Source organism: Sapajus apella, unplaced genomic scaffold, assembly GCF_009761245.1.
Source record: "Sapajus apella isolate SASKATOON/1434 unplaced genomic scaffold, GSC_monkey_1.0 scaffold119, whole genome shotgun sequence".
NCBI lineage: Eukaryota > Metazoa > Chordata > Mammalia > Primates > Cebidae > Sapajus > Sapajus apella.
The window spans coordinates 4,878,991-4,902,815 of NW_022437059.1; the positions used below are offsets into that span (position 1 = coordinate 4,878,991).

General features: G+C 40.9%; 1 protein-coding gene and 1 pseudogene across 3 annotated transcripts in view; one reads left to right on the top strand and one right to left on the bottom strand.

The window, feature by feature from the left end:
• The window catches only part of SDHC (succinate dehydrogenase complex subunit C), a 47,563-nt gene that overhangs the window by 11,722 nt on the left and 12,016 nt on the right, over positions 1-23,825 (top strand). For both annotated transcript variants that reach the window (XM_032260943.1, XM_032260942.1), the window contains exons 3-4: positions 3,726-3,827; positions 11,077-11,138. In XM_032260943.1, coding sequence (XP_032116834.1) covers positions 3,726-3,827; positions 11,077-11,138 — 164 coding nt within the window. The remainder of the gene's footprint in view (positions 1-3,725; positions 3,828-11,076; positions 11,139-23,825) is intronic.
• Positions 26-486, bottom strand: LOC116538501 (annotated as a pseudogene). Its single transcript, XR_004263654.1, has one exon. The product of XR_004263654.1 is annotated as a histone H3.3-like (transcript).

Genomic DNA, 23,825 nt, shown 5'->3' on the forward strand with positions numbered 1-23,825 from the left:
TTTTTTTTTTTTTTTTTTTTTTTTGAGAATGAAATGTTTCCCATCATAGTGGGTTCTTAAGCACGCTCTCCACGTATGCGGCGTGCTAGCTGGATGTCTTTTGGCATAATTGTTAAACGTTTAGCATGGATAGCACAAAGGTTGGTGTCTTCAAAAAGGCCAACCAGATAGGCCTCACTTGCCTCCTGCAAAGCACCGACAGCTGCGCTCTGGAAGCGCAGATCTGTTTTAAAGTCCTGAGCAATTTCTCACACCAGACGCTGGAAGGGAAGTTTGCGAATCAGAAGTTCAGTGGACTTCTCATAACGTCTAATTTCACGGAGTGCCACAGTACCAGGCCTGTAACGATGAGGTTTCTTCACCCCTCCAGTAGAGGGCGCACTCTTGCGAGCGGCTTTTGTAGCCAGTTGCTTCCTGGGTGCTTTACCACCGGTAGATTTGCGGGCAGTCTGCTTTTTACGAGCCATGGTATAGAGACCTCCTTACTTAACCCCCTTCTCCTTTGGCTGGAGCTTGGCCAGCGAGAGGCAGCGCTGGCATTGGAGAGCAACGGCGGCGTGGCGGCAGCTGCAAACACAATTCATTTTTTTTTTTTTTTTTTTGAGATGGGATCTCGCCCAGGCTGGGTTGCAGTGGGGGTGATCATGGCTCAGTGCAACCTCAGCCTCCCAGGTTCAGGGGATCCTTCCACCTCAGCCTCCTGAGTAGCTGGGACCATAGGAGCTCACCACCACACCTGGCTAATTTTTTGTAATTTTGGTAGAGGTGGGATTTCGCCATTTTGGCTAGGCTGGTCTCAAACTCCTGAGCTCAGGCGATCTGCCTGCCTAGGCCTCCCAAAGTGCTAAGATTATAGTCGTGAGCCACTGCGCCTGGCTCTCTTTCTTCTTTTAAATTAGAGATGGGGGTTTCACTGTGTTGCCCAGACTGGTCTTAAACTCCTAGCCTCAAGTGATCCTCTTGCCTTGGCCTCCCAAACTTCTAGGAATTACAGGTGTGAGCCACTGCACTCGGCCTAATTTTTAACTTTGATCATTTGGATAACAAATGTCTGCTAGGATTTTTCTATTGTAAAGTTACTGTTACTTCCTTTTGTAATTAATAGATAATCTCTAGACAGATATTTTCTTGAAGGAATGGAATCATGTTTAATATAGGCACATAATAGATTTTTTTTTTCTGAGACAGGATCTCAGTCTGTCACCCAGCTGAAGTGCCGTGACATGATCATGGCTCACCACATCCTCAATCCCCCTGGGCTCAGGTGATCCTCCCATCTCAGCCTCCTGAGCAGCTGAACTATAGGTGCACACCACCATGCCCAGCTAGTTTTTGTGTTTTTTGTAGAGAAGGGGTTTTACCATGTTGCCCAAGCTGGTCTTGAACTCCTGGGCTCAAGTGATCCACCCACCTCAGCCTCCGAAAGTGCTAGGATTATAAGCATAAGTCACCATGCTCAGCCTAATAAATTGTTGAGGATAGCTATTTCTTATTTATTTATTTATAGAGACAGGGTCTCCCTATGTTGCCCAGGATGGTCTCGAACTCCTGGGCTCAAGGGATCCTCCTGCCTCGGCCTCTCAAAGTGCTAGGATTACAGGCATGAGTCACCACACCTGGCCTGAGCGTAGCTGGTTAATAGTTGGTTTCAACCTAGCCCAGTGACAAAAGAAACCAAGAAACTATTGTGGTACCGAGCTGAATCTAGTTCTTGATTTTTGAGAACCTGAAAGGGAATCTTGAAAAGCCAGATGAAAGGAGATGGTAATGTATGAGTTAAAACTCTGGCCTTGGAAAAGCATAATCCATTTATGTGAATATTTTAAAAATACACTTGCCCTGCCACCCAACAGGAAGTTGCACTTTCACTGCCAGACCTGTGTATTGGGTGGGATTAGAAAGCAGAGTTATTGGCTGGGTGTGGTGGCTCATGCCTGTAATCCTAGCACTTTGGGAGGCCGAGGTTGTCAGATCACGAGGTCAGGAGATCAAGACCATCTTGGCCCCATCTCTACTAAAAATACAAAAATTAGCTAGGCATGGTGGCACACGCCTGTAGTCCCAGCTACTTGGGAAGCTGAGGTAGGAGAATTGCTTGAATCTGGGATGCGAAGGTCGCAGTTAGCCGAGATTGTGCCACTGAACTCCGGCCTGGCGACAGAGCAAGAATCCGTCTTAAAAAAAAAAGAAAAAGAAATCAGTTATCGTCTGATATGACCTCATCAGATGATTGAAGTTATTAACTGAATTAAGCTTGGTATAAAAATAAGGTAAGTGGAGGAACATGTTTTCCCAATACTGTGGATTTGTCTAGCCCACCATACTGTTATTGGAAAAGGGGTCTTGACCCAGACCCCAAGAGAGGGGTCTTGGATCTCATGTAGGAAGGAATTCAAGGTGAGTAGCAAAGCGCAATGAAAGAAGCAAGTTTATTAGAAACTACTCCATTATATAGTAGGATGTCCTAAGGAAACAAGTGGAGGAATGTGCTTTCTTTAAGTTTCTTTTTTTCTTCTTTTTTTTTTTTCTTTTTTGTTTTATATATTTTTTTCTATGTCTTTAAATTTTTATTTTTTTGATTTTTAATTTTTTGAAAATATTTTGAGATAGAATGTTGCTTTGTTGCCGAGGCTGGAGTACCATCATGCAATCACAGCTCACTGCAGCCTCTACCTCCCTGGGCTCAGGACATCCTCTCACCTCAGCCTCCTGAATAGGTGGGACTATAGGCTTGGACCATCATGCCTGGCTTAATTTTCTTTACATTTTTTGTGGAGATGGGGTTTTGCCATGTTGCCCAGGCTGGTCTCAAACTTCTAGGCTCAAGTTATCTGACCACCTTAGCCTCCCAAAGCGCTGGGAGTATAGGCTTGAGCCACTATGCCTGGTCTAAGTGTTCCTTATATAGAGGTCTTGTCCATGTAAAGACCAAACCAAGCTGTGCTTACATGCGGAGGTGCAGACAGCATGACAAAATTTATTATTCTATTGATTTAAAGAAAACTATCCTTGACATTTTAGTGTGTAAGGACATCAAAGCATAACAATAATTATTTTGAAAGCATATGTTGTTATGGGTATTGGGACATCTGGACTTTCTGTTGTTGGAGTTTGTCTTTGCAGGTATTACCAAGCTGCTTCCTTATCTGTAAACATCTTAGGACTGTGGGTTGTGACTGGCAAGGAATCTGCCTTGCTAGTTTTAAGATGGAGTTGATTTTATTTTTATTATTTTCTGTTTTCTATTGCTGTAGCAAGATGGAGTCAATTTTAAAATAGTGTCACTCTGGCTCTTCTAGGCTCCTGCTTCCCTAATAAAACCTTTTCTAAAAAGGTATTGCAATTTTTTTTTGAGACAATTTTGCTCTTGTTGCCCAGGTTGGAGTGCAATGGTACAATCTCGGCTCACTGCAACCTCTGCCTGCTGGGCTCAAGCAATTCTCCTGCCTCTGCCTCCAGAGTAGCTGAGATTACAGGCGCCTGCTGCCACACCCAGCTAATTTTGTATTTTTAATGGAGACGGGGTTTCTCTATGTTGGTCAGGCTGGTCTTGAGCCCCCGACCTCAGGTGATACGCCTACCTTAGCCTCCAAAAGTGCTGGGATTACAGGCATGAGCTACCGTGCCTGGCCTGTATTGCAAAATATTAACTTAACAAAAAGTTATGCAAAATATTAAACCAAGCTTACTTTTAGTTCTTTTGAAACTTTCTGGTTTTATTTTAGTGCTGCTCCTTTGGGAACCACAGCCAAAGAAGAGATGGAGCGGTTCTGGAATAAGAACACAGGGTCCAACCGTCCCTTATCTCCCCACATCACTATCTACAGGTAAGGACTCTGGAGCCAGAGAATCTAGAGGTAGTGGGTGAGTTCTTAAGGTTGATCTTTAGCCTACCTGATACTTCCCTCACTTTTGCTCAACTAAAATACAGCTATGTAGGTAAGGTGAACCCTTCAGGGTAAAGGGAGATAACATAAGGATTATCTTAGGCCTTTTTTATATGGAGATGACTAAATTCTATCTTCTAGCATTAGAAAGGTAATTTATCCTGCAAAATTACCATTAAGAAAATTCTGGGCCGGGTGTGGTGGCTCATGCCTGTAATCTCAGCACTTTGGGAGGCCGAGGCCGGTGGATCACAAGGTCATGAGATTAAGACCATCCTGGTCAACATAGTGAAAACCCATCTCTACTAAAAATACAATAGAAATGCACCATTGTACATTTCCACTAGCAGTGTATAAGGGTTCCAGTTTATCCACATCCTCACCAACGCAACATCCATATTTCTACTAACATCTGTTCAAGGCAATTTGGGCTTTTTAAAAATTATGGTTCTAAAAATTATTTTAATCCCTTCCACTGCCCAATTTCAAAGGCACTTCAGCATTTTTGGGTAGTCGTTAACAGCTGCACTGCTCTTTCAGTCACCACAATCTATACTAGTTTTCTGTTTACTGCCATAACAAATTATTGCAAACTTAGTGACTTAACACAAATTTATTACAGTTCTGTGGGTCAGAAGTCTGACAAAATCTTCCTGGACTGAAATCCAGGTGTTTGCAGGGCCCTGTTTCCTTCTGGAGGCCCTAGGGAAGAATGCGTTTCCTTGCCTTTTCTAGCCTCCAGAGGCTATCTGAATTCCTTGGCATGTGTCCTCCTTCCTCCATCTTCAGAACCAGCAATGCTAAATTGAATTCTTCAGTCACAACAGTTGACCCTGCTTCCGTCATCACATTTCTTCTTTGACTCCTTTCTTCTGTGAGCCTCTTCTGCTTTTCTTTTTTCTCTTTTCTCTCTTCTGCTGTTAAAGACCTTTATGATTACACTGGGCCCGTCCTAATAATCTAGGATAGTCTATGTTGTTTTGTTTTTGAGACAGGGTCTTGCTTTGTTGCCCAGGCTGAAATGCACAAGTTTTCTACAAGTTGTTTTTTTTGAGACGGAGTCACTCACTTTGCCACTTGGCCTGCAAAGCGTAAAATTTTTACTCTCTGCCTCCCTCCCCCCGGCCCCACTGCTTTTTTTTTTTTTTTTTTTTTTTTTTTTTTTTTTTTTTTTTAGTTAGAACCCGCTTTTTTTTTTTGAGACAAAGTCTCACTCTGTTGCCCAGGCTGGAGTGCAGTGACACGATCTCAGCTCACTGCAACATCCGCCTCCTGGGTTCATGTGATTCTCCTGCCTCAGCCTCCTGAGTAACTGGGATTACAAGCATGTGCCACCATGCCCAGCTAATTTTTTTGTATTTTTAGTAGAGATGGGGTTTCACCACGTTGGCCAGGCTGGTCTCCAACATCTGACCTTGTGATCCACCTGCCTTGGCCTCCTCCTGGGATTATAGGCGTGAGCCACCATGCCCAGCTCTACAAGTTTTTAATAAAACTTGTGGGCAATGATCATGGCTCACTGCCGCTTCAACCTCAGAGGCTTAAGTGGTCCTTTCAGCTCAGCCTCCTGAGTACCTGGGACTACAGGCATGCACCACCATGCCTGACTCATTTTTAAATATTTCCTAGAAATGGAGTTTGGCCATGTTGCTTAGGCTGACTTTGAACTCCTAGGATGAAGCTGTCATCCCACTTTGGCCTCCCAAAGTTCTGGGATTACAGGTGTGAGCCACTGCACACAGCCTAGTCTCTTTATCTTAAGGTTGTCTTATTAGCAACTTTAATTTCATCTGCAACCTTAATTCCCCTTTGCCAGAAAGGGTAACATATTCATAGGTTCTAGGGATTAGAATATGGACATCTTTAAGGAGGCCATTATCCTGCCTACTACAACTTCTTAATGCTTGGGTGTGTGTTTCCTCAATTGCAAGACAATCTCCAAAGTATAACCATCACTATGTTAATTAGAAAATTAACATTGATCCAGTGTTACTGTCTAAACCTTAGGTCCCATTCAAATTTTGCCGCTCCATGAATGACCTTTATAGGCCTAAGATTGAACCTAGAATTATATATTATGTTTAGTTGTCATGTTTCTTTAATCTCCTACAGTATGGAAGACATTTTTAGTCTTTCCTTATTTGTTATGACCTAGACATTTTTAGAATGTTCCTCTATTTGGGTTTATTTGGTGTTTTTTGGTTTTTTTTGAGGCGAAGATTTGTTCTTGTTGCCCAGGCTGGAGTGCAATGGCAAGATCTTGGCTCATTGCAACCTCTGCCTCCTGGGTTCAAGCAATTCTCCTGCCTCAGCCTCCCGAGTAGCTGGGATTACAGGCATTCACCACCATGCCCAGCTAATTTTGTATTTTTAGCACAGACGAGGTTTCACCGTGTTGGTCAGACTGGTCTCCAACTCCTGACCTCAGGTGATCTGCATGTCTCAGCCTCCCAAAGTGCTGGGATTACAGGTGTGAGCCACAGCACCCGGCTATTTGCTGTTTTATGATTTATGCATTTTTGGCAGGAATACCCCTGCAGTAATGCTATAGTTCTCTGTGTACATTGTATCAGGAGGCAGGTGCTGATGATTTATCCCGTTATTGATGATGTTAACTTTTGTCACTGTTTAAGATGTGTCTGCTAGATTTCTCTACCGTAAAGTTATTGAATAAGGATGTTGTATTTATTAATTAATACATATTTTGTGGGGGGAGATACTTTGAAACTAAATAGTCTTTCTCATCAGATATTTACTCATCAATATCTGTTGGAGGTACTTGCCTAAATCATTTATTACCGAGATAGTTGCCAAATGTGTTATTAATTTTATATAATATTTTCTAGATTTATTTGTTATGATAGGGTAATGCTTACTTTCTATATCAGTATGGACTCAAGGATAATAGAGACTTAAGCATTATTTTGCCCAAAGGATTATACTGTGTATGTATTTATTTATTTTTGTTGCCCAGGCTGGTGTGCAGTGGTGCAATCTCAGCTCACTGCAACCTCTGCTTCCTGGGTTCAAGTGATTCTTCTTCCTCAGTCTCCTGAGTAGCTGGGATTACAGGCATGTGCCACCACATCTGGCTAATTTTTGTATTTTTAGTAGAGATTGGGTTTTACCATGTTGGCCTGGCTGGTCTCTACCTCCTAACCTCATGATCCTCCCGCCTTTGCCCCCCAAAGTGCCGGGATTACAGGCGTGAGCTACCAGGCCAAGGCCCCTGTTATTATTTATTTTGGTGTTCAAATTGTCCCAGACCTGGCCAATAGGAGTTCTTCAAAATGACTCTTGTGAAGTCAGTATCTGGGTGCTAGATGTGCTCATTGCTACTGGTATGTCATTGCTTCTAGGCTCCCTGTGGATAGAGGTAGCATCTGTATGTATGCATTCTCTGTCATACAAACACCACATGTGTATGTATATAAGTGTATACATACATACATCATACATGCATATGTACACATCTCTGTTTATCTCCAAAAGTGGCATTGATAGCTGTTTTTTGCTGATGTCTTTGAAATAAGTCCCTGTAAATTTGCTTTTTTTTTCCTTTTTAGGCTAACCCAGCAAAGCATCTTGAGTTCTGCTACTCTCTTGGGTTTCTGCCAGTGAGGCTGGCCATTTTTTAACCACCTCCACAAATACCATAACCCTTAAGTTTTTTTCCAAGCCAGATTCCAGGAATAATCCTGTTTGTAGAAACTGGTCATGCCACTAAAGCAGAAGGAGACTAATAAGTGATCTCATTTCTTCCTGTTTAATGGTGAATCTTATTTTTTAAGAGATAAAAGTTTTGGGGAAGAATTATAATGAAAAAGAGCTTCCCAAATTATTCTGAATCTATATTTAAAGCCCTGGCCTTTTTTCACAGGCCATATAAAGAATGGCTGTAGGTTGGTGAGGTGATTCTTTCACTACCTTGTTTGCTTTTTTTATGTAACTCCAGACATACTTAGGGTTGGTGAGGGGAAAGCAGCCGGGAACATGGGGCTATTTCCAGAGTGGCTTGTCAGGGAAAGATATCTGAGATATCTGAAATCATATTTTCTATTAACCACTTTTTGGATTTTTTGAGAGGCTTGGAAGTAAATGGTTAGGGATGTTAAATATCTTTTCATGTACTTATTGGCCATTGGCAGTCTTGGCCATTGGAGAAATGTTTTCACTTTTCTGGAGGTGTTTTTTTGTTGTTATTTTTTGCTTTTCAGTCAGGGTCTCCCTCTGTCACTCAGGCTGGAGTACAGTGGCAGGATCACTGCTTGCTGTAGCCTCCGCCTCCCGGGCTTAGGCAATCCTGCGGCCTCAGCGCCCCCAAGTAGCTGGGACTACAGGTGCATGCCACCATATCTGGGTAATTCTTGTATTTTTTATAGAGACAGGGTGGTTTTTTTTGTTTTGTTTTGTTTGTTTGTTTGTTTGTTTTGTTTGTTTGTTTTTTGCCATATTGCCCAGGCTGGTCTCAAACTCCTGAGCTCAGGCAATCTGCCCACCGCGGCCTCCCAAAGTGCTAGGATTACAGGCGTGAGCCACTGTGCCTGGCCACAATCTTGATTTTCTGTAATCAAGATGTAGAATGTTCATAAGGGACTAGTGAAGAAGACTTATCTTTGCTCCATGATGCCTGAGACCTCAGCTGGAAAACACAAAGGCTAGGGGCTGAATTAATCTGAAGATCCAATCATTCACGTGTCTTGGGTTGATTCTGGCTGTTGGATAGGGCCCTTATTTTCTCTCTGCATAGGCCTTTTCACATGATATCTGTGTAAGCTGCTTTGGGTTTCCACATAGGATGAAGGAGGAACGAGAATTTGTAAGTCACGCAGCATCGCTTCTGCTGCATTCTATCTTTTGAAGCAGTTGAGCATCATTTCCTGCCCAGGTTCAAGGGTAGAGGCTAAATAACTTGCTTGATGAGAAATGACAAGATTCTGGAAGATCATGAGGGACTGGAAATAATGTGGTTATTTTTAGACAACAAAATCTTTTACCTTGTCATTACTGGGCTAACCAGGCTATGATTTTAACTGTTTTTGAAAATTAGGGTAACATTTGAATTCAGCAGTTTCATATTACATCACTCCCATTTTCTATATCAGTATTTCTGAAAGATTTCTAAAACAGTGCATATGTTTCTTCTATTAGCTCTTTCAGTCATGGGATTTGATTCATCTGGTCCCAGAGCCCCAAGTGTGTTTGGAATCTTCTAATTTTCTCACCTCTTTAGGGTTTCAAGTCTTTCAAATCAATATTTCTTCAGTCTTTTTCATGCTGATAATCATTCTCTTTGACAGATAAAATAGTTGTGCAATCTGTTTCACACTCTGTCATCAATTAGCATAAAATTGCTCATCCCAGTTAGGAGGCTCACTGTCTCAGAATACAATTTTAAAAGCTCCTTTTTGTTGTCCTTCAGATTTTTGCAAGCCTCAGCTCATTCTGGGTTTCAGTCTCCTGATTCTTCTTGCCAAATCACCCCATTGTTCTCTGCCCTTGGTTATGTGGCTCTTCCACCTTTTGTATTTCTGTTGTTAAATCTGAGTTGATCAGAGTGGTATCTAGCTAGTATTAATATTTTTAATTTATTTGGGAATACTCCTTTCTTACTGTGACCATTTTCATTATGTAGGTAGAATTTTTTGAGATCTTTTTTAACCTCCTCATTTATCTTTAGAATGTTTAATATATGGTTTGATTATGTTTGGTATTTGTCTAAGCTAACATGCCAAGATGAGTGTTAAGTTTCTACAGAAATTCTTGTTCTTTCCATTTTACCCACCAGTTCTCTCTTGAGCGTGAGAACTAGGTCTAGAATAACAATGTTGGTTGTCCTTCTATGGAAAGTTGATGATGCATGATTTAAAAAGGGGTTTGATGACAAAAAGTATTTCACAACTACTGTGGATTAAGAAATATATACCAAATCCAGAAGACTGGATATAAAAATTTGAGATAGGTAATTTATTGTAGCATTTTCTTTTTTTGAGACAGAGTCTTACTCTGTTGCCCAGGCTGGAGTGCAGTGGCACAATCTCGGTTTACTGCAACGTCCACCTCCTGGGTTCAAGCATTTCTCCTGCCTCAGCCTCCCAAGTAGCTAGGATAACAGGCATGTGCCACCATGCCCAGCTAATTTTGTGTTTTTAGTAGAGATGGGGTTTCTGTATGTTGGTCAGGCTGACCTAAACTCCCAATATCATTTTATTTTATTTTTTGAGATGGAGTTTTGCTCTTGTTGTCCAGTCTGGAGTGCAGTGGTGCAATCTTAGCTCACTGCAATCTCCACCTCCTGGGTTCAAGTGATTCTCCTACCTCAGCCTCCTGAGTAGTTGGGATTATAAGAGTGTGCCACCATGCCGGGCTAATTTTGTATTTTTAGTTGAGATGGGATTTCTTCATGTTGTTCAGACTGATCTCAAACTCCTGACCTCAGCTGATCCCCCTGCCTCAGCCTCTCAAAGTGCTGGGTTATAGGTGTGAGCCACCGTGCCTGGCCCAGGTTTGTATTTTTAAAGTAAAAAGTGGAAACATGGCTGGGCACGGTGGCTCATGCCTGTAATCCCAGCACTTTGGGAGGCTGAGGTGGGCAGATTACGAGGTCAGGAGTTCAAGACCAGCCTGGCCTAGATGGTGAAACTCTGTCTTTACTAAAAATACAAAAATTAGCCAGATGTGGTGGTGAGTGGATGTAATACCAGCTACTCAGGAGGCTGAGACTGGAGAATCTCTTGAACCCAGGAAGCACAGGTTGCAGTGAGCTGAGATTGCACCACAGCACTCCAGCCTGGGTGACAGAACAAGACTCCGTCTGTGGGGAAGAAAAAAAAGTGAAAACACAGAAATTTGAAAGCTGGGTTTTTTTTTTTGTTTGTTTTTGTTTTTAGAAAATAGTGCCTATTCAGGAGAATTGCTTGAAACTGGAAGGGGAGGTGGAGGTTGCAGTGAACCAAGATCGGGCTGCCGCATTCCAGCCTGCGTGACAGAGCAAGACTCTGTCTCAAAAAAAAAAAGGAAAAAGAAAAAACGAAAACAGCACCTATTTCAGAATTAGTTTATATTTTTGCCAAGATGAACTTTACTGTGGTGTCATCTTTGCCTTTCTATTTATTTTTTATTTTATTTTGTTTTTATTTATTTCTTTTCTATCTTTTCCTTCTAAAAATTGTCTTTGTGTGTTTTACAGTTGGTCTCTTCCCATGGCGATGTCCATCTGCCACCGTGGCACTGGTATTGCTTTGAGTGCAGGTATGTATATGTGTTTTTACACACACACATTTGCTTCTTTGAAAATCTTGGCTGTTTCAGTGGCCTTAGTCACTGCCTCCTTTGCAGCTCTGCAGCTTGATTTAGAGGAAACAATAAGTCTCTTTTAAGTTTATTGTTCATTCATCCCCTTAACAATTAATTATGAGTTGCACTGTGCTCAGATTTTTTCTTTCTTTTTTTTTTTTGAGACAGTTGTTCTGTCGCCTAGGCTGGAGTGCAGTGGCTTGATCTCGGCTCACTGCAACCTCCACCTCCCAGTTTAAGCAATTCTCCTGCCTCAGCCTCCTGAGTAGCTGGGACTACAGGAGTGTGCCACCACACCTGGCTAATTTTTTGTATTTTTAGTAGAGATGGGATTTCACCGTGTTAGCCAGGATGATCTTGATCTCCTGACCTCGTGATCCACCCTCCTCAAACTCCCAAAGTGCTGGGATTACTGGCGTGAGCCACCATGCCCTGCCCAGATTATTTTCTTAGCAAATTTTTAACCCATTCCCCAGCACTTCCTAATATCATATTTATTGAAATTATAGAGAGCAGAGAAATGTAATAGAGATGGGATGGCTGACTGATCATTGATGAAACATAGTACAAGATGAATCATCAACCTTATTCTTCAGAAACTCAGTTTTAGCACCCATTCTTATCACCTAGACTTGATCAGTCCCCAAAGACTAGCTTACCAATCTCATGAAATCTTGTTTCACAGACCAAAATGTCTATTTATTCATTTATATAATATGAAATGGAGCTACAGAGTGAATTGTATACTGGTCTTAGATAATTAGTACATCCTTTTTAGGTAGGAAGGTTTATTATGTGGAGTGCAGATTACAATCAGGTTTCTGGGATCTGATGTATCTTATCACAGTAGGGATATACTTTTCAAGAGGTCAGGTAGAGTTAAAATTTTTCTCTGGCTGTTGCTGGAAACAGACATTTTGCTTTTTTATTTTTATGTGTTTATTTTCTCACAAGAATATGCATATAACATATTTTTACTTTTTTAGCCTTCCTTTATCTAGCCTTATAGCATACTTTGTTCTCCTATACCCACCAAAAACAGAAACAGAAACTAGATTATGTGCCCTAGATACACACTCAGAGCATTCTAGTTTTTCTTTCATAACGATCATCTTAGCTGTAATTTACTTGTTCATTGTCATTCTTCCTTACTGGATTGCCTGTTCCCTAAAGCTTAGATGGCATCTGTCTGTATTTTTAATCATCTAGTATGGTACCTAGAATGCAGTAGATAATTTAATAAATATTTAGTGAATACAGAATGAATACCACTCTCTTTTTTGTTAATACGTTTTATATATTTCTGTCCTAAATTTCTATTCAGTGTATGATCATAGTTTTTGGCTCTAGAAGTATCTTGTTTTGGTCCCCTGCATACCAACTATAATAACTACCTAACTAGTATTGTATTTCAACTGGTATTTCTGTGTGATGTGATTACTAGTTTAGCTGAAAGCTATTCAATTCAGTGGGAGCAAGAAGAGATTATCGGACATTAGAGTGCTGCATAGATGAATCTAAGTTTGTTTTCTATTAGTCACCTTGAGACATCAGGGGAACTTGTGTTCTCTCCCAGCAAAGAAAGGTAATCTAGCTCTTCTATATCCACAGGGAGAACAGATACAAACTAAGAGTAGTGGAGTGCTTTCTAAAAGAAATGCTCCAATGAACGGTTAGCACATATTCAATAAGACTTCTGTTCTAAGTTGACAGTCCTAGGACCCTTGCTGGGAAAGGAAAATGTTCTTATGAGTTTGAACAGTGTATAAATCCCTGCTGTGTGTACAGACTCTTTTCTTCTGTGGATTGTTCCCTGGTATGTCTTTTTTTTTTTTTTCTAAGACAGAGTTTCACTCTTGTTGCCCTGGCTGGAGTACAATGGCACAGTCTTGGCTCACTGCAGCCTCCCGAGACCAGCTTCCAGGGTTTAAGCTATTTTCTTGTCTCAGCCTCTCAAGTAGCTGTGATTACAGGTGCCCCGCACCATGCCTGGCTAATTTTTGTATTTGTAATAGAGACAGGGTTTCCAAACTCCAGACCTCAGGTGATCTGCCTACCACAGCTCCCAAAGTGCTGGGATTACAGGCGTGATCTACCATGCCTGGCCCCCTACTATGTGTTTAACCTCATCCTAGGGAATAAGATAAAATATCTTGCCTAGAATCTGTATGAAGTTATATACTTGAGAGACAGAAGCCCCACTGTTTTACCTTATGTGAAACTCAGTCTGAGCCCCTCTGTCTCATCTCTTTTAGTACTTTAGCCTGGGAGCAGTGCCTAAGTTTTATTCATCACATCAGGCATCGTTATAATCTTGCCAAGAGATGGCCCATTTGTACAGAGTAGAACAGATGGCAGCCTTCAGGTCCTAGCATGTAGTGTGCTCTTGCTTCAGAAATTTGGTGCCAAATAGAGCTGTCGAGGTAGAAAAGGGAGTTTCTCTTGACTTTTGCTTTGTTGAAGTGATGGTGGTATTGTAAAAGTGCTCTTGTTTCTGTTTTTCATAGTATCCTTCAGGGTCCCTCCTAGGCTTCTGTAAATTGGTTTTTTGTTGTTGTTTTTTTTTTTTTAAGAGACAGGTTTTCACCATATTGGTGAGGCTGGTCTCGAACTCTGAGCCTCAAATGATCTGCCCAACTCGGCCTCCCAAAATGCTGGGATTATAGGCATGAGCCACTGCGCCCGGCCCTGTAAACTGTGTTTTTAACTGAAGTGGTCATCAGTAGGGCTATTGGCTCTAGTGTATATCTTGTATTTAAGGATCTGCTGATGAGACATTGGCAGGAATTATCTGAATCTAAGCCTCTGCGATTTGCAATCTCATACATGTGTGTATATATTTATGTATGTCTACTTATAGACATATATATATATAGTTTTGTTGATAAGGATAGAGACTCCTATCTAAGATCTGATGCTGTCATTTCTGTTCTTTCATTCCTTTGGTTGGTAAAGGGATGATGGAATTGAGGTATAAGGATGATTCATCGGCCAGGCATGGTGGCTTACACCTGTAGTCCCAGCACTTTGGGAGGCTGAGGTGGGTGGATCACGTGGTCAGAAGTTCAAGACCAGCCTGGCCAATATGGTGAAACCCCATCTCTACTAAAAATACAAAATTTAGCTGGGTGTGGTGGCTCCCGCCTGTAGTCCCAGCTGCTTGGGAGGCTGAGGCAGGAGAATCACTTGAACCCGAGAGGCAGAGGTTGCAGTGAGCCGAGATCATGCCACTACACTCCAGCTTGGGTGACAGAGTGAGATTCCATCTTAAAAAAAAAAAAAAGAAAAGATGATTCATGTTGTTAGGAATCCATATATAGTTCTGGTTTTTAAGCTGCTTGCACTGAACTGATAGGGGTGATAGAGTAAATCTCATGATTAGGCCATTCTAACTGTAGATTCATAATTACTTTTTATTTTTATTTTTTAATTTTTATTTATTTATTTATTTTTGAGACGGAGTTTCACTCATGTTACCCAGGCTGGAGTGCAATGGCGCGATCTCGGCTCACCGCAACCTCTGCCTCCTGGGTTCAGGCAATTCTCCTGCCTCAGCTTCCTGAGTAGCTGGGATTATAGGCACGCACCACTATGCCCAGCTAATGTTTTGTATTTTTAGTAGAGATGGGGTTTCACCATGTTGACCAGGATGGTCTCGATCTCTTGACCTGGTGATCCACCTGCCTCGGCCTCCCAAAGTGCTGGGATTACAGGCTTGAGCCACCGCGCCCGGCACTTTTTATTTTTTTTTAATGGAGAAGGAGTCTAGCTCTGTTGCCTAGGCTGGAGTGTAGTGGTACAATCCCACTGCAACCTCTGCTTCCCGGGTTCAGGTGACTCTCCTGCCTCAGCCTCCTGAGCAGCTGGGATTACAGGTGCCTGCCACCGCACCCAGCTAAATTTTGTATTTTTAGTAGAGATGGGGTTTCACTGTCTCAAACAGACCAGCCCATTTGGTCAGGCGGGTCTCAAACTCCTGACCTCGTGATCTTCCCACCTTGGCCTCCCACAATGCTGGGATTACAAGCATGAGCCACCGCACCTGGCCAATTACTTTTATTTCTGCTTACTTAGAATGAGAATTTTTTAGATTGATTAAGGAATTTCTAGATGGATGCTTTCTGCTCAATTTGGTGATATTGATGAACAGATTTAATCCTATTATTTCTGCTTACTTATAATAAGAAATTTTTAGATTGATTAAGGAATTTCTAGATGGATGCTTTCTGCTCAGTTTGGTGATATTGATGAAGAGATTTAATCCTAAAAATTACTGAAAGAACAAGAGCAGTTTATTTATTAAGCTGTAGTTTCCCTTATTATCTCAGTATATTTGTCACCGCTAAATGAAAAAAAGGATATTGACTCTTTTATCAACTATAATGATAAAAAATGTATTCATTTGCATTCATGGCTAAAATTAGATATTTTTCACAACTGAGGAATTATTTAGGCAGGGTGCAGTGGTTTACATCTGTAATTCCTTTAGGAGGCTGAGGCAGGAGGATTGCTTGAGCCCAGGAGTTCAAGACCCATCCTGGGTAACATATCAAGACCCTATCTCTGTAAAAAATTTAAAAATTAACCTGGAATGGTGGCTTGCATCTATAGTCTCAGCTACTAGGGAGGCTGAGGTAAGGAGGATTGCCCAGGAATTCGAGGCTGCAGTGATCTATGATTGTGCCACTGCACTCCTTCCTGATCACAGCAAGACCCTATTTAAAAAAAAATTGTTTTTTCTCTCTTTACCCGTTTGAATGGTGGCCTTGCATTCATCAGCATATGTCCTGTTTTTCCCAAACCTTCTCTCCTAATTCCATGATTGAATATAGTAGCGGTGTTCTATAGAGTAGTGGGTTCACTGTTTTCTTCAAATGCTGATAGTCCCTCCATCAAAATTATAAAGGAACAGGTTTTTGCCAGATGGATGACTTAGACAAATTACCTGATTCTCTAAACTTTAGTTTATTCCTTATAAAATGGGCATATTAATAATGCCTATTTCAGAATTCATGGGATTTCAAGAAACTTTATGTTCTGGGTGTTGCTTTATGGAAACATTTGGCCTGAAATAAAGTCAGTTCCAGCAACTGTAATCTTTGCATTCTTGTGGCCCTCATTTCATCCATTTTTCACACAACAGCAAGAAAAATCTTTTGAAAATAAATGGAATCATGTCACTCCATTCCTTAGTTTCTTCCAATTACTGTATTCACTTTAGCACTTAGATTAAAATTCGAATATCCACCATAGCCTTTGCCCTGCCAGATCTGGCCCTTCCCTAACTCATTCCTGCCATTCCTCCCTTTGCTTACTGTGCTCCAGCCACACTGATGTTTGAATTCATTGGAACAGGCAAAATTCTTTCCCACCTGAGAGCCATTGCATGTTATTTTTTCTTTAGTCTGAAATGCCCACCCTGACGTCTTGCTGCACTGTGCTTGGTTAGGCCTTTCTTATCCTTTACGTCTTTGCAAAATTGTTAACTCAGAGAGCACTTTGCTTACCACCATATTTAAAGTATGAGCTTCCTTATTTCTGTTTTACAGCACTATTCCTTCATAGTTCTTATTGTGCTGTGTTGTGTCCTGCAAAGCTTTTATTACACAAGATGTAATTATTTTGTTTGCTAACATTTTATAAATCTGTCTTTTTTTTATTTGAGGCAGAGTCTCACTCTGTTGCCCAGGCTGGAGTGCAGTGGCGCGATCTTGGCTCACTGTAATCTCAGCCTCCTGGGTTCAAGCAATTCTCTTGCCTCAGCCTCCTGGGTAGCTGGGATTACAGGTGCTCACCACCATGCACAGCTAATTTTTGTATTTTTAGTAGATACAGGGTTTCACTATTTGGCCAGGCTGGTCTCAAACTTCTGACTTAAAGTGATCCACCTGCCTTGGCCTCCCAAAGTGCTGGGACTACAGGCATGAGCCACTGCACCCAGCCAAATTTGTGTCTTTTATTAGACTGTAAAGTCTTCAAAGAGTGGACACTGTACCTATCTTATTTGTAATTCATACCCTCTAGCACTCAATAGGTGATTAGAAAATCTTTATTTGCTAGATGAGTATACTCATGTAAATCACTTTGCTCATAGTCGTCAGTTAGACACATTCATTCTTTCTACCTTCTTTTTTTTTTTAATATATATTTTATTGCATTTTAGGTTTTGGGGTACATGCGAAGAACATGTAAGATTGTTGCATAGGTACACACATGGCAGTGTGGTTTGCTGCCTTCCTCGCCATCACCTATATCTGGCATTTCTCCCCATGTTATCCCTCCCCAACTCTCCACCCCCCACTGTCCCTCCCCTAATGTGTGATGCTTCCCTCCCTGTGTCCATGTGTTCTCATTGTTCAACACCCACCTATGCCTGAGAACATGTGGTGTTTGATTTTCTGTTCTTGTGTCAGTTTGCTGAGAATAACGGTTTCCAGATTCATCCATGTCCCTAGAAAGGACATGAACTTATCGTTTTTTATGGCTGCATAGTATTCCATGGTGTATTTTCCCATGCCACATTTTCCCTGTCCAGTCCATCATCGATGGACATTTGAGTTGGTTCCAAGTCTTTGCTGTTGTAAACAGTGCTGCAGGGAACATTCGTGTGCTTGCGTTCTTATAATAGAATGATTTATAATCCTTTGGATATATACCCAGTAATGGGATTGCTAGGTCAAATGGAATTTCTATTTCTAGGTCCTTGAGGAATTGCCACACTGTCTTCCACAATGGCTGAACTAATTTACACTCCCACCAGCAGTGTAAAAGTGTTCCTATTTCTCCACATCCTCTCCAGCACCTGTCGTCTCTGGATTTTTTAATGATTGGCATTCTAACTGGCATGAGATGGTATCTCAATGTAGTTTTGATTTGCATTTCTCTAATGACCAGTGATGATGAGCATTTTTTCATATGTTTGTTGGCCTCATATATGTCTTCTTTTGTAGTGTCTGTTCATATCCTTTGCCCACTTTTGAATGGGCTTTTTTGTTTTTTTCTTGTAAATCTGTTTCAGTTCTTTGTAGATTCTGGATATTAGCCCTTTGTCAGATGGGTAAATTGCACAAATTTTTTCCCATTCCATTGGTTGCCGATTCACTCTAATGGCTGTTTCTTTTGCTGTGTCTTTCTACCTTCTAATTAACCTCCTGTTATGCATTAAAAAATAGGTAGGGATAATATATAGTCTCTACTCTCAAGGATAGAGGAATCTAAAGAGTAAGACAAATAAATATTGATAATGCACTGTGATAGCTTTTTAATAGGAGCTATGAGACCCCAGAGGAGAGACCAACAAATACTGTCTCCCTTATTATCTTTGGGAGATTGGTTCCAGGATCCCTCCTCAGATACCAAAATCTATAGATACTCAAGTCCCTTATATAAAAGAATATGGTATTTGCATATATCCTATGTACATTATAGACTTTGAATCATCTCTAGATTACTTATAATACCTAATACAATGTAAATGCTATGTAAATAGTTATATTGTTTGTGGAATAATGACAAGAAAACAAAAAGTCTGTACGTATTCAGTACAGATAAAACCATCCATTCTCCCACCCAGTATTCTCAATCCACAGTTAGTTGTATATCCACCAATGCGGGACACAGAGTTGACTGCACGCTGAAGGAGATAGGGAGCTTGAAAGAAGGATGAATAGGAAAGTTTGTGAAGAGGAGGTAGAGGAGGGCATTCCAACAGTGAAACTTTTATGCAAAGGCATAGGGATTGGAAATCACCTGGAATCATTGGATAATTTTGATGAGATCTGTTTCTTAAGAATGGTGTTTATGGGAGAAGTGACAGAGATAAGGCTAGAAAGTTGGCTAGACAGTAAAGGACTTTGACTGCTATGCTGTAGACCATGAAAAGCCATTAAAAGTTCATGTTCTCTTTTGTTCCAGTAACAGGACGAGCTGGCCTAAATAAATCCAGGATAAGTTATTTATTTTAACTATAGAGATTTTATGATTAATATATAAATTTTAAAAAGCATGTTAACACTAGTTTGACTTTATAATAGAATTTATTAAAAAGGAACTTTATAATTTTTGTTTGTTTGGTTTTTTGAGATGGGGTCTTGCCCTGTCTCCCAGCCTGGAGTGCAGTGGTGCCATCACGGCTCACTGCAACCTCTGTCTCCTGGGTTCAAGCAATTTTCCCACCTCAGTCTCCCGAGTAGCTGGAACTACAGGTGTGTGCCACCATGCCTGGCTAATTTTAGTATTTTTAGTAGAGATGGGGTTTCACCGTGTTAGCCAGACTGGTCTTGAACTCCTGACTTCAGGCGATCCACCCACCTCGGCTTCCCAAAGTACTAGGATTACAGGCATGAGCTACTGTGCCTGGCCTACAATGTTTTAAAGGTTGAAAGAGTGCTAATAGCACTCTTCCATTGCATAGGTTCCATAAAGATTAAAATACTCAGGGCTGGGTGTGGTGGCTCATGCCTGTAATCCTAACAGTTTGGGAGGCCAAGGCAGGCGGATCACCTGAGGTCAGTTTAAGACCAGCCTGGCCAACATGGTGAAAACCCATCTCTACTAAAAGTACAAAAAAAAAAAAAAAGCCAGATATGGTGGCACATGGCTGTAATCCCAGCTACTCGGGAGGCTGAGGCAGAAGAATTGATTGAACCTGGGAGGTGTAGGTTGCAGTGAGCTAGGATCGCACCAGTGTACTTCAGTCTGGGTGACAGAGCGAGACTCTGTCTCAATAAATAAATAGAAATAAAACAAAATAAATACTCAGGATTTTTCACAGTGCCAGAAAAAGTCTAGTTGAAATTAGGTACATGTTTGAGAATGGCAGATAACTGAAGCTGCAATAATGAATGAGTCTAGGAAAGCATAAATAACAAGATAAAACATTCAAGAATTAAAAAGCATGAGATTAGGAAGAGAGAATAAGGATGCTAAACAACATATATTTTAAGCTTTGAGCCAGTATATACAGATATTCATAGATCTGTATATGAATTGTACAATTAACTTGAATGGATACAAGAATGGTTCTGGTCCTGAATGTTTTGGGTAGTCTTTAAAAACAATCAGGTGGGCTGCCGTGGCTCATGCTTGTAACCCCCACACTTTGGGAGGCCAATGCAGGTAGATTGCTTAAGACCAGGAATTTGAGAACAGCCTGGCCAACATGGTGAAACCCCATCTCTACTAAAAATACAAAAAATTAGCTGGGTGTAGGTGGCACATTTCTGTAATCTGAGCTACGTGGGAGGCTGAAGCATGAGAATTACTTGAACCCGGGAGGCAGAGGTTGCAGTGAGCTGAGATCATGCCACTGCACTCTAGCTTGGGTGACAGAGCGAGACCTTATCTCAAAAATAAAAAATAAATAAAAATAAAATAAAAACAGGGTCAGATGGAAGAATCAGAACTTTCCTGAGAGATGCCTGAATTTGTAGGCAAACCTGCTGTTCAGGCAGGTAGCCTATTCTCTAGAAAAAGCCAAAAGACTTATAGATTCATAAAGTAATTGATGGGCTTTGAAAATGGCTGTTTTTTTCTTCTGGACCTATCTTGAGATGGGATATTAGTTATTGATTCTTAAATGTCATCTGTTATACTTTAGAAATTCTGGTTATTCCAGACTGAGTGTAGAAAAAGTGAAAAAAGTACAGACTTTGGAATGAGACGGATCTGTGTTCAGTTCTAACTCTGTCACTAACCGTGAGAACTTACCTTGAAAAAGTTATTTGTCATCACTCGCCTCTCGAAGCCTCAGTTTTTTTTGTCCACAAATTTGGATATTACCTTTTTTTTCTCTCTTTAGTTTAAAAAAAAAAATTTTTTTTTTTTTTTTAAACAAGAATTTTGAGACAGAGTTTTGCTCATCTCCCAGGCTGGAGTGCAATGGCATGATCTTAGCTCACTGCAACCTCTACCTCCAGGTTCAAGCAATTCTCCTGTCTCAGCCTCCCTGTTAGCTAGGATTACAGGCACGTGTCACCATGCCTGGCTAATTTTTGTATTTTCAGTAGAGACAGGGTTTCCCCATGTTGGCCAGGCTGCTCTCAAACTCCTGACTGCAGGTGATCCACCCTCCTCGGCCTCCCAAAGTGGTGGCATTACAGGCATGAGCCACCACACCTGGCCTAGTTTTTAAATAATTTTTAAAAAATAGGGATGAGGTTTCAGTGTTGCCCAGGCTGGTCTCAAACTCCTGAGCTCGAGCAGTCTTCCCACCTCAGTCTCCCAAATTGCTAGGATTACAGGTGTGAGCCACCATGCCCAGCCTGGATAATACCTTTTTGTTGTATATGGGGGCAACTGTTAGAATCTGGAGAGAGACCTTAAAACTAGTATAAATTCTTTCATAGTGGATATGATTTGCCCTGCATTTGAGAAAAAGAAAAGTTTATGTATGTCACTGAGTAATGTAGTGTAGCTTAAAACATCAACCAAAGTTCCAGACTCATAAAAACATATGCATTAAGTATGTACAATTTTTTGTGTTTCGCTATACCCAATAAAGATATTTTTAAAAAAATCAGGATAGCCTGAATGTGTTAGAGACATAAGACCAGAATGTGATTGAAATTAAGTAAGGCAAAAATTCAGTTGGTAGTATTATATCCTTTCTCACAATACAAACTGGTAGCCTGTGGACCATGTTTGGTCAAGAGATGTACTTTGTTTCTTTGTAGTGTGATGAAAAGGAATGGAATTTGAATACCTTTAAGTGGAACATATGTAGCTCCCCTCTCCCAACAATTTCCTGTGAGCACCATAGCCTATATGGCCTTAATTGCCTTATATTCTGTTTGATTCACACATCTGTGTGGCTCCTATAGGCATTTGGGGTTTGACCTGCCTCTTGGGAGAGGCAAAGAATGAGATGAGTGGTGGTGACAGTAAGAGGGAAATGGATAATCACAAACAAAAAAGGAAAAAAGAGAAGGCCAAGGAACCAGGTAGTCAATGTTTATTCTCTGGAGTCCAAAGGAGAGAGACACTGAACCTGGAGGCACAAATTATCCAGTCAGTGAAGATGTGTGTGGTGTATGTGTGATTCTGGTTTATCCAGCCTCAACTTGGCCTTAGTGACATTTCTGTCAAAATTTCCTCCATTTGTTCTAACCTGCTAATTTTTAATTTGGCTTTCTGGGCCTTATATTTTGATTATTAGAAGAGGTTTTGCTGTCTATCTTCTATACTTTAGTCTCTTACAATTTTGACAAGCCTGAAGACCAGGTAGGCCTTGGGCTGTAGAAAATGCACCAAGAGTTCTTGTCATCTTTGAGATCTCTTGAGAGATGTTATAGTTACTTTTCAGTCTGCTACATGATCATTTCTTTTTCTACTTAAAATAATCACTGTTAAGGATTATAAAAATTAAATACTCTATATGAAATTCCTAATACAGGCCTGGTGGTGGTTATTATTTACATTAATAATAGGAATAGTTAACCCCATACCTCTCAGAAAATGTGTGATTATTTGTAGTTTAAAAAGTCCTTCTCAGCCCTTCCTATTTCACAGCTGCATCTTAGTCCTTGTATTACCAGGATGGGATGACCTGGCAAAACTCTCACCAGAAGAGAAAATGCTTCTCAGAAATGCTTTACTTTACCTCATTGCATGAATACTCTTGACCTCAAGAGAGATTGTGGGGAAGCAGATGGGCAGTATACATCATGATGAGATTAGTGTGACAACACTGTAAATAAAAGAGCAATCACGTGCTGTCACACTGAGTTTTAATCATCAGTTGGACAACTTCATGAAGGCTCTTTTAGATGTTTTCTTTTCATTTGTAGTGACATCTGCAGGGGCTTGCTAGGAAGAATTGTCTGAGAGAGCTTATGATGATTTCTGGAAGTTATTGACAATAGGACTTGCTGACAGTCTGCACAGTTCCATACATAGCACTTAACTGCAGTGGAGCCAGCAGGAACTGGTCTTGGCAGTCAAGCAAAAGCATCGGTTAATTTTTCTTAGTGATTAGATAGGACAGCTTCAGTGGCTTTATTTTCCCAATTGAAATTGTTTAACTGTTAGAGGACTCTCTCCTCAGGCACTCAGGTTCTAGGAGTAGGGTCAGTTTCCTGATTCCCAATATACTGAACATCAGAGGAGAATTTTAAAAAACTCATATTCAATTCTCATATGTTTTTCACTTGCAATCATGAAAGATTTGGCTAAAATAACTTTCAGTTGAATTAACTGATTAATATTCCTGTCTGAAGAGGTGGAGCCTTTTTTTTGAAATATTAGCAAGGCAGTCAGCCAACATGATCTCTCTCCTAATTATATCTGGGTTGGAATCTGGTAATGATCCCAGATCTCCATGACCTCCCAGAGATTTGTATAATTTTTTTTTCCCCTGATTATGAGAACATATTGCAAAGAATGAAAATATTATAGAAATATATACTTAGAGGCTGGGCACGGTGGCTCATGCCTGTAATCTCGGAGCTTTGGGATGCTAAGGTGGGTGGATCACGAGGTCAGGAGTTTGAGACCAGCCTGCCCAACATGGTGAAACCCCATCTCTACTCAAAATACACAAATTAGCTGGGTGTGGTGGTGAACACCTGTAATCCCAGCTACTTGGGAGGCTGAGGCAGGAGAATCACTTGAATCTGGGAGGCAGAGGTTGCCGTGAGCTGAGAT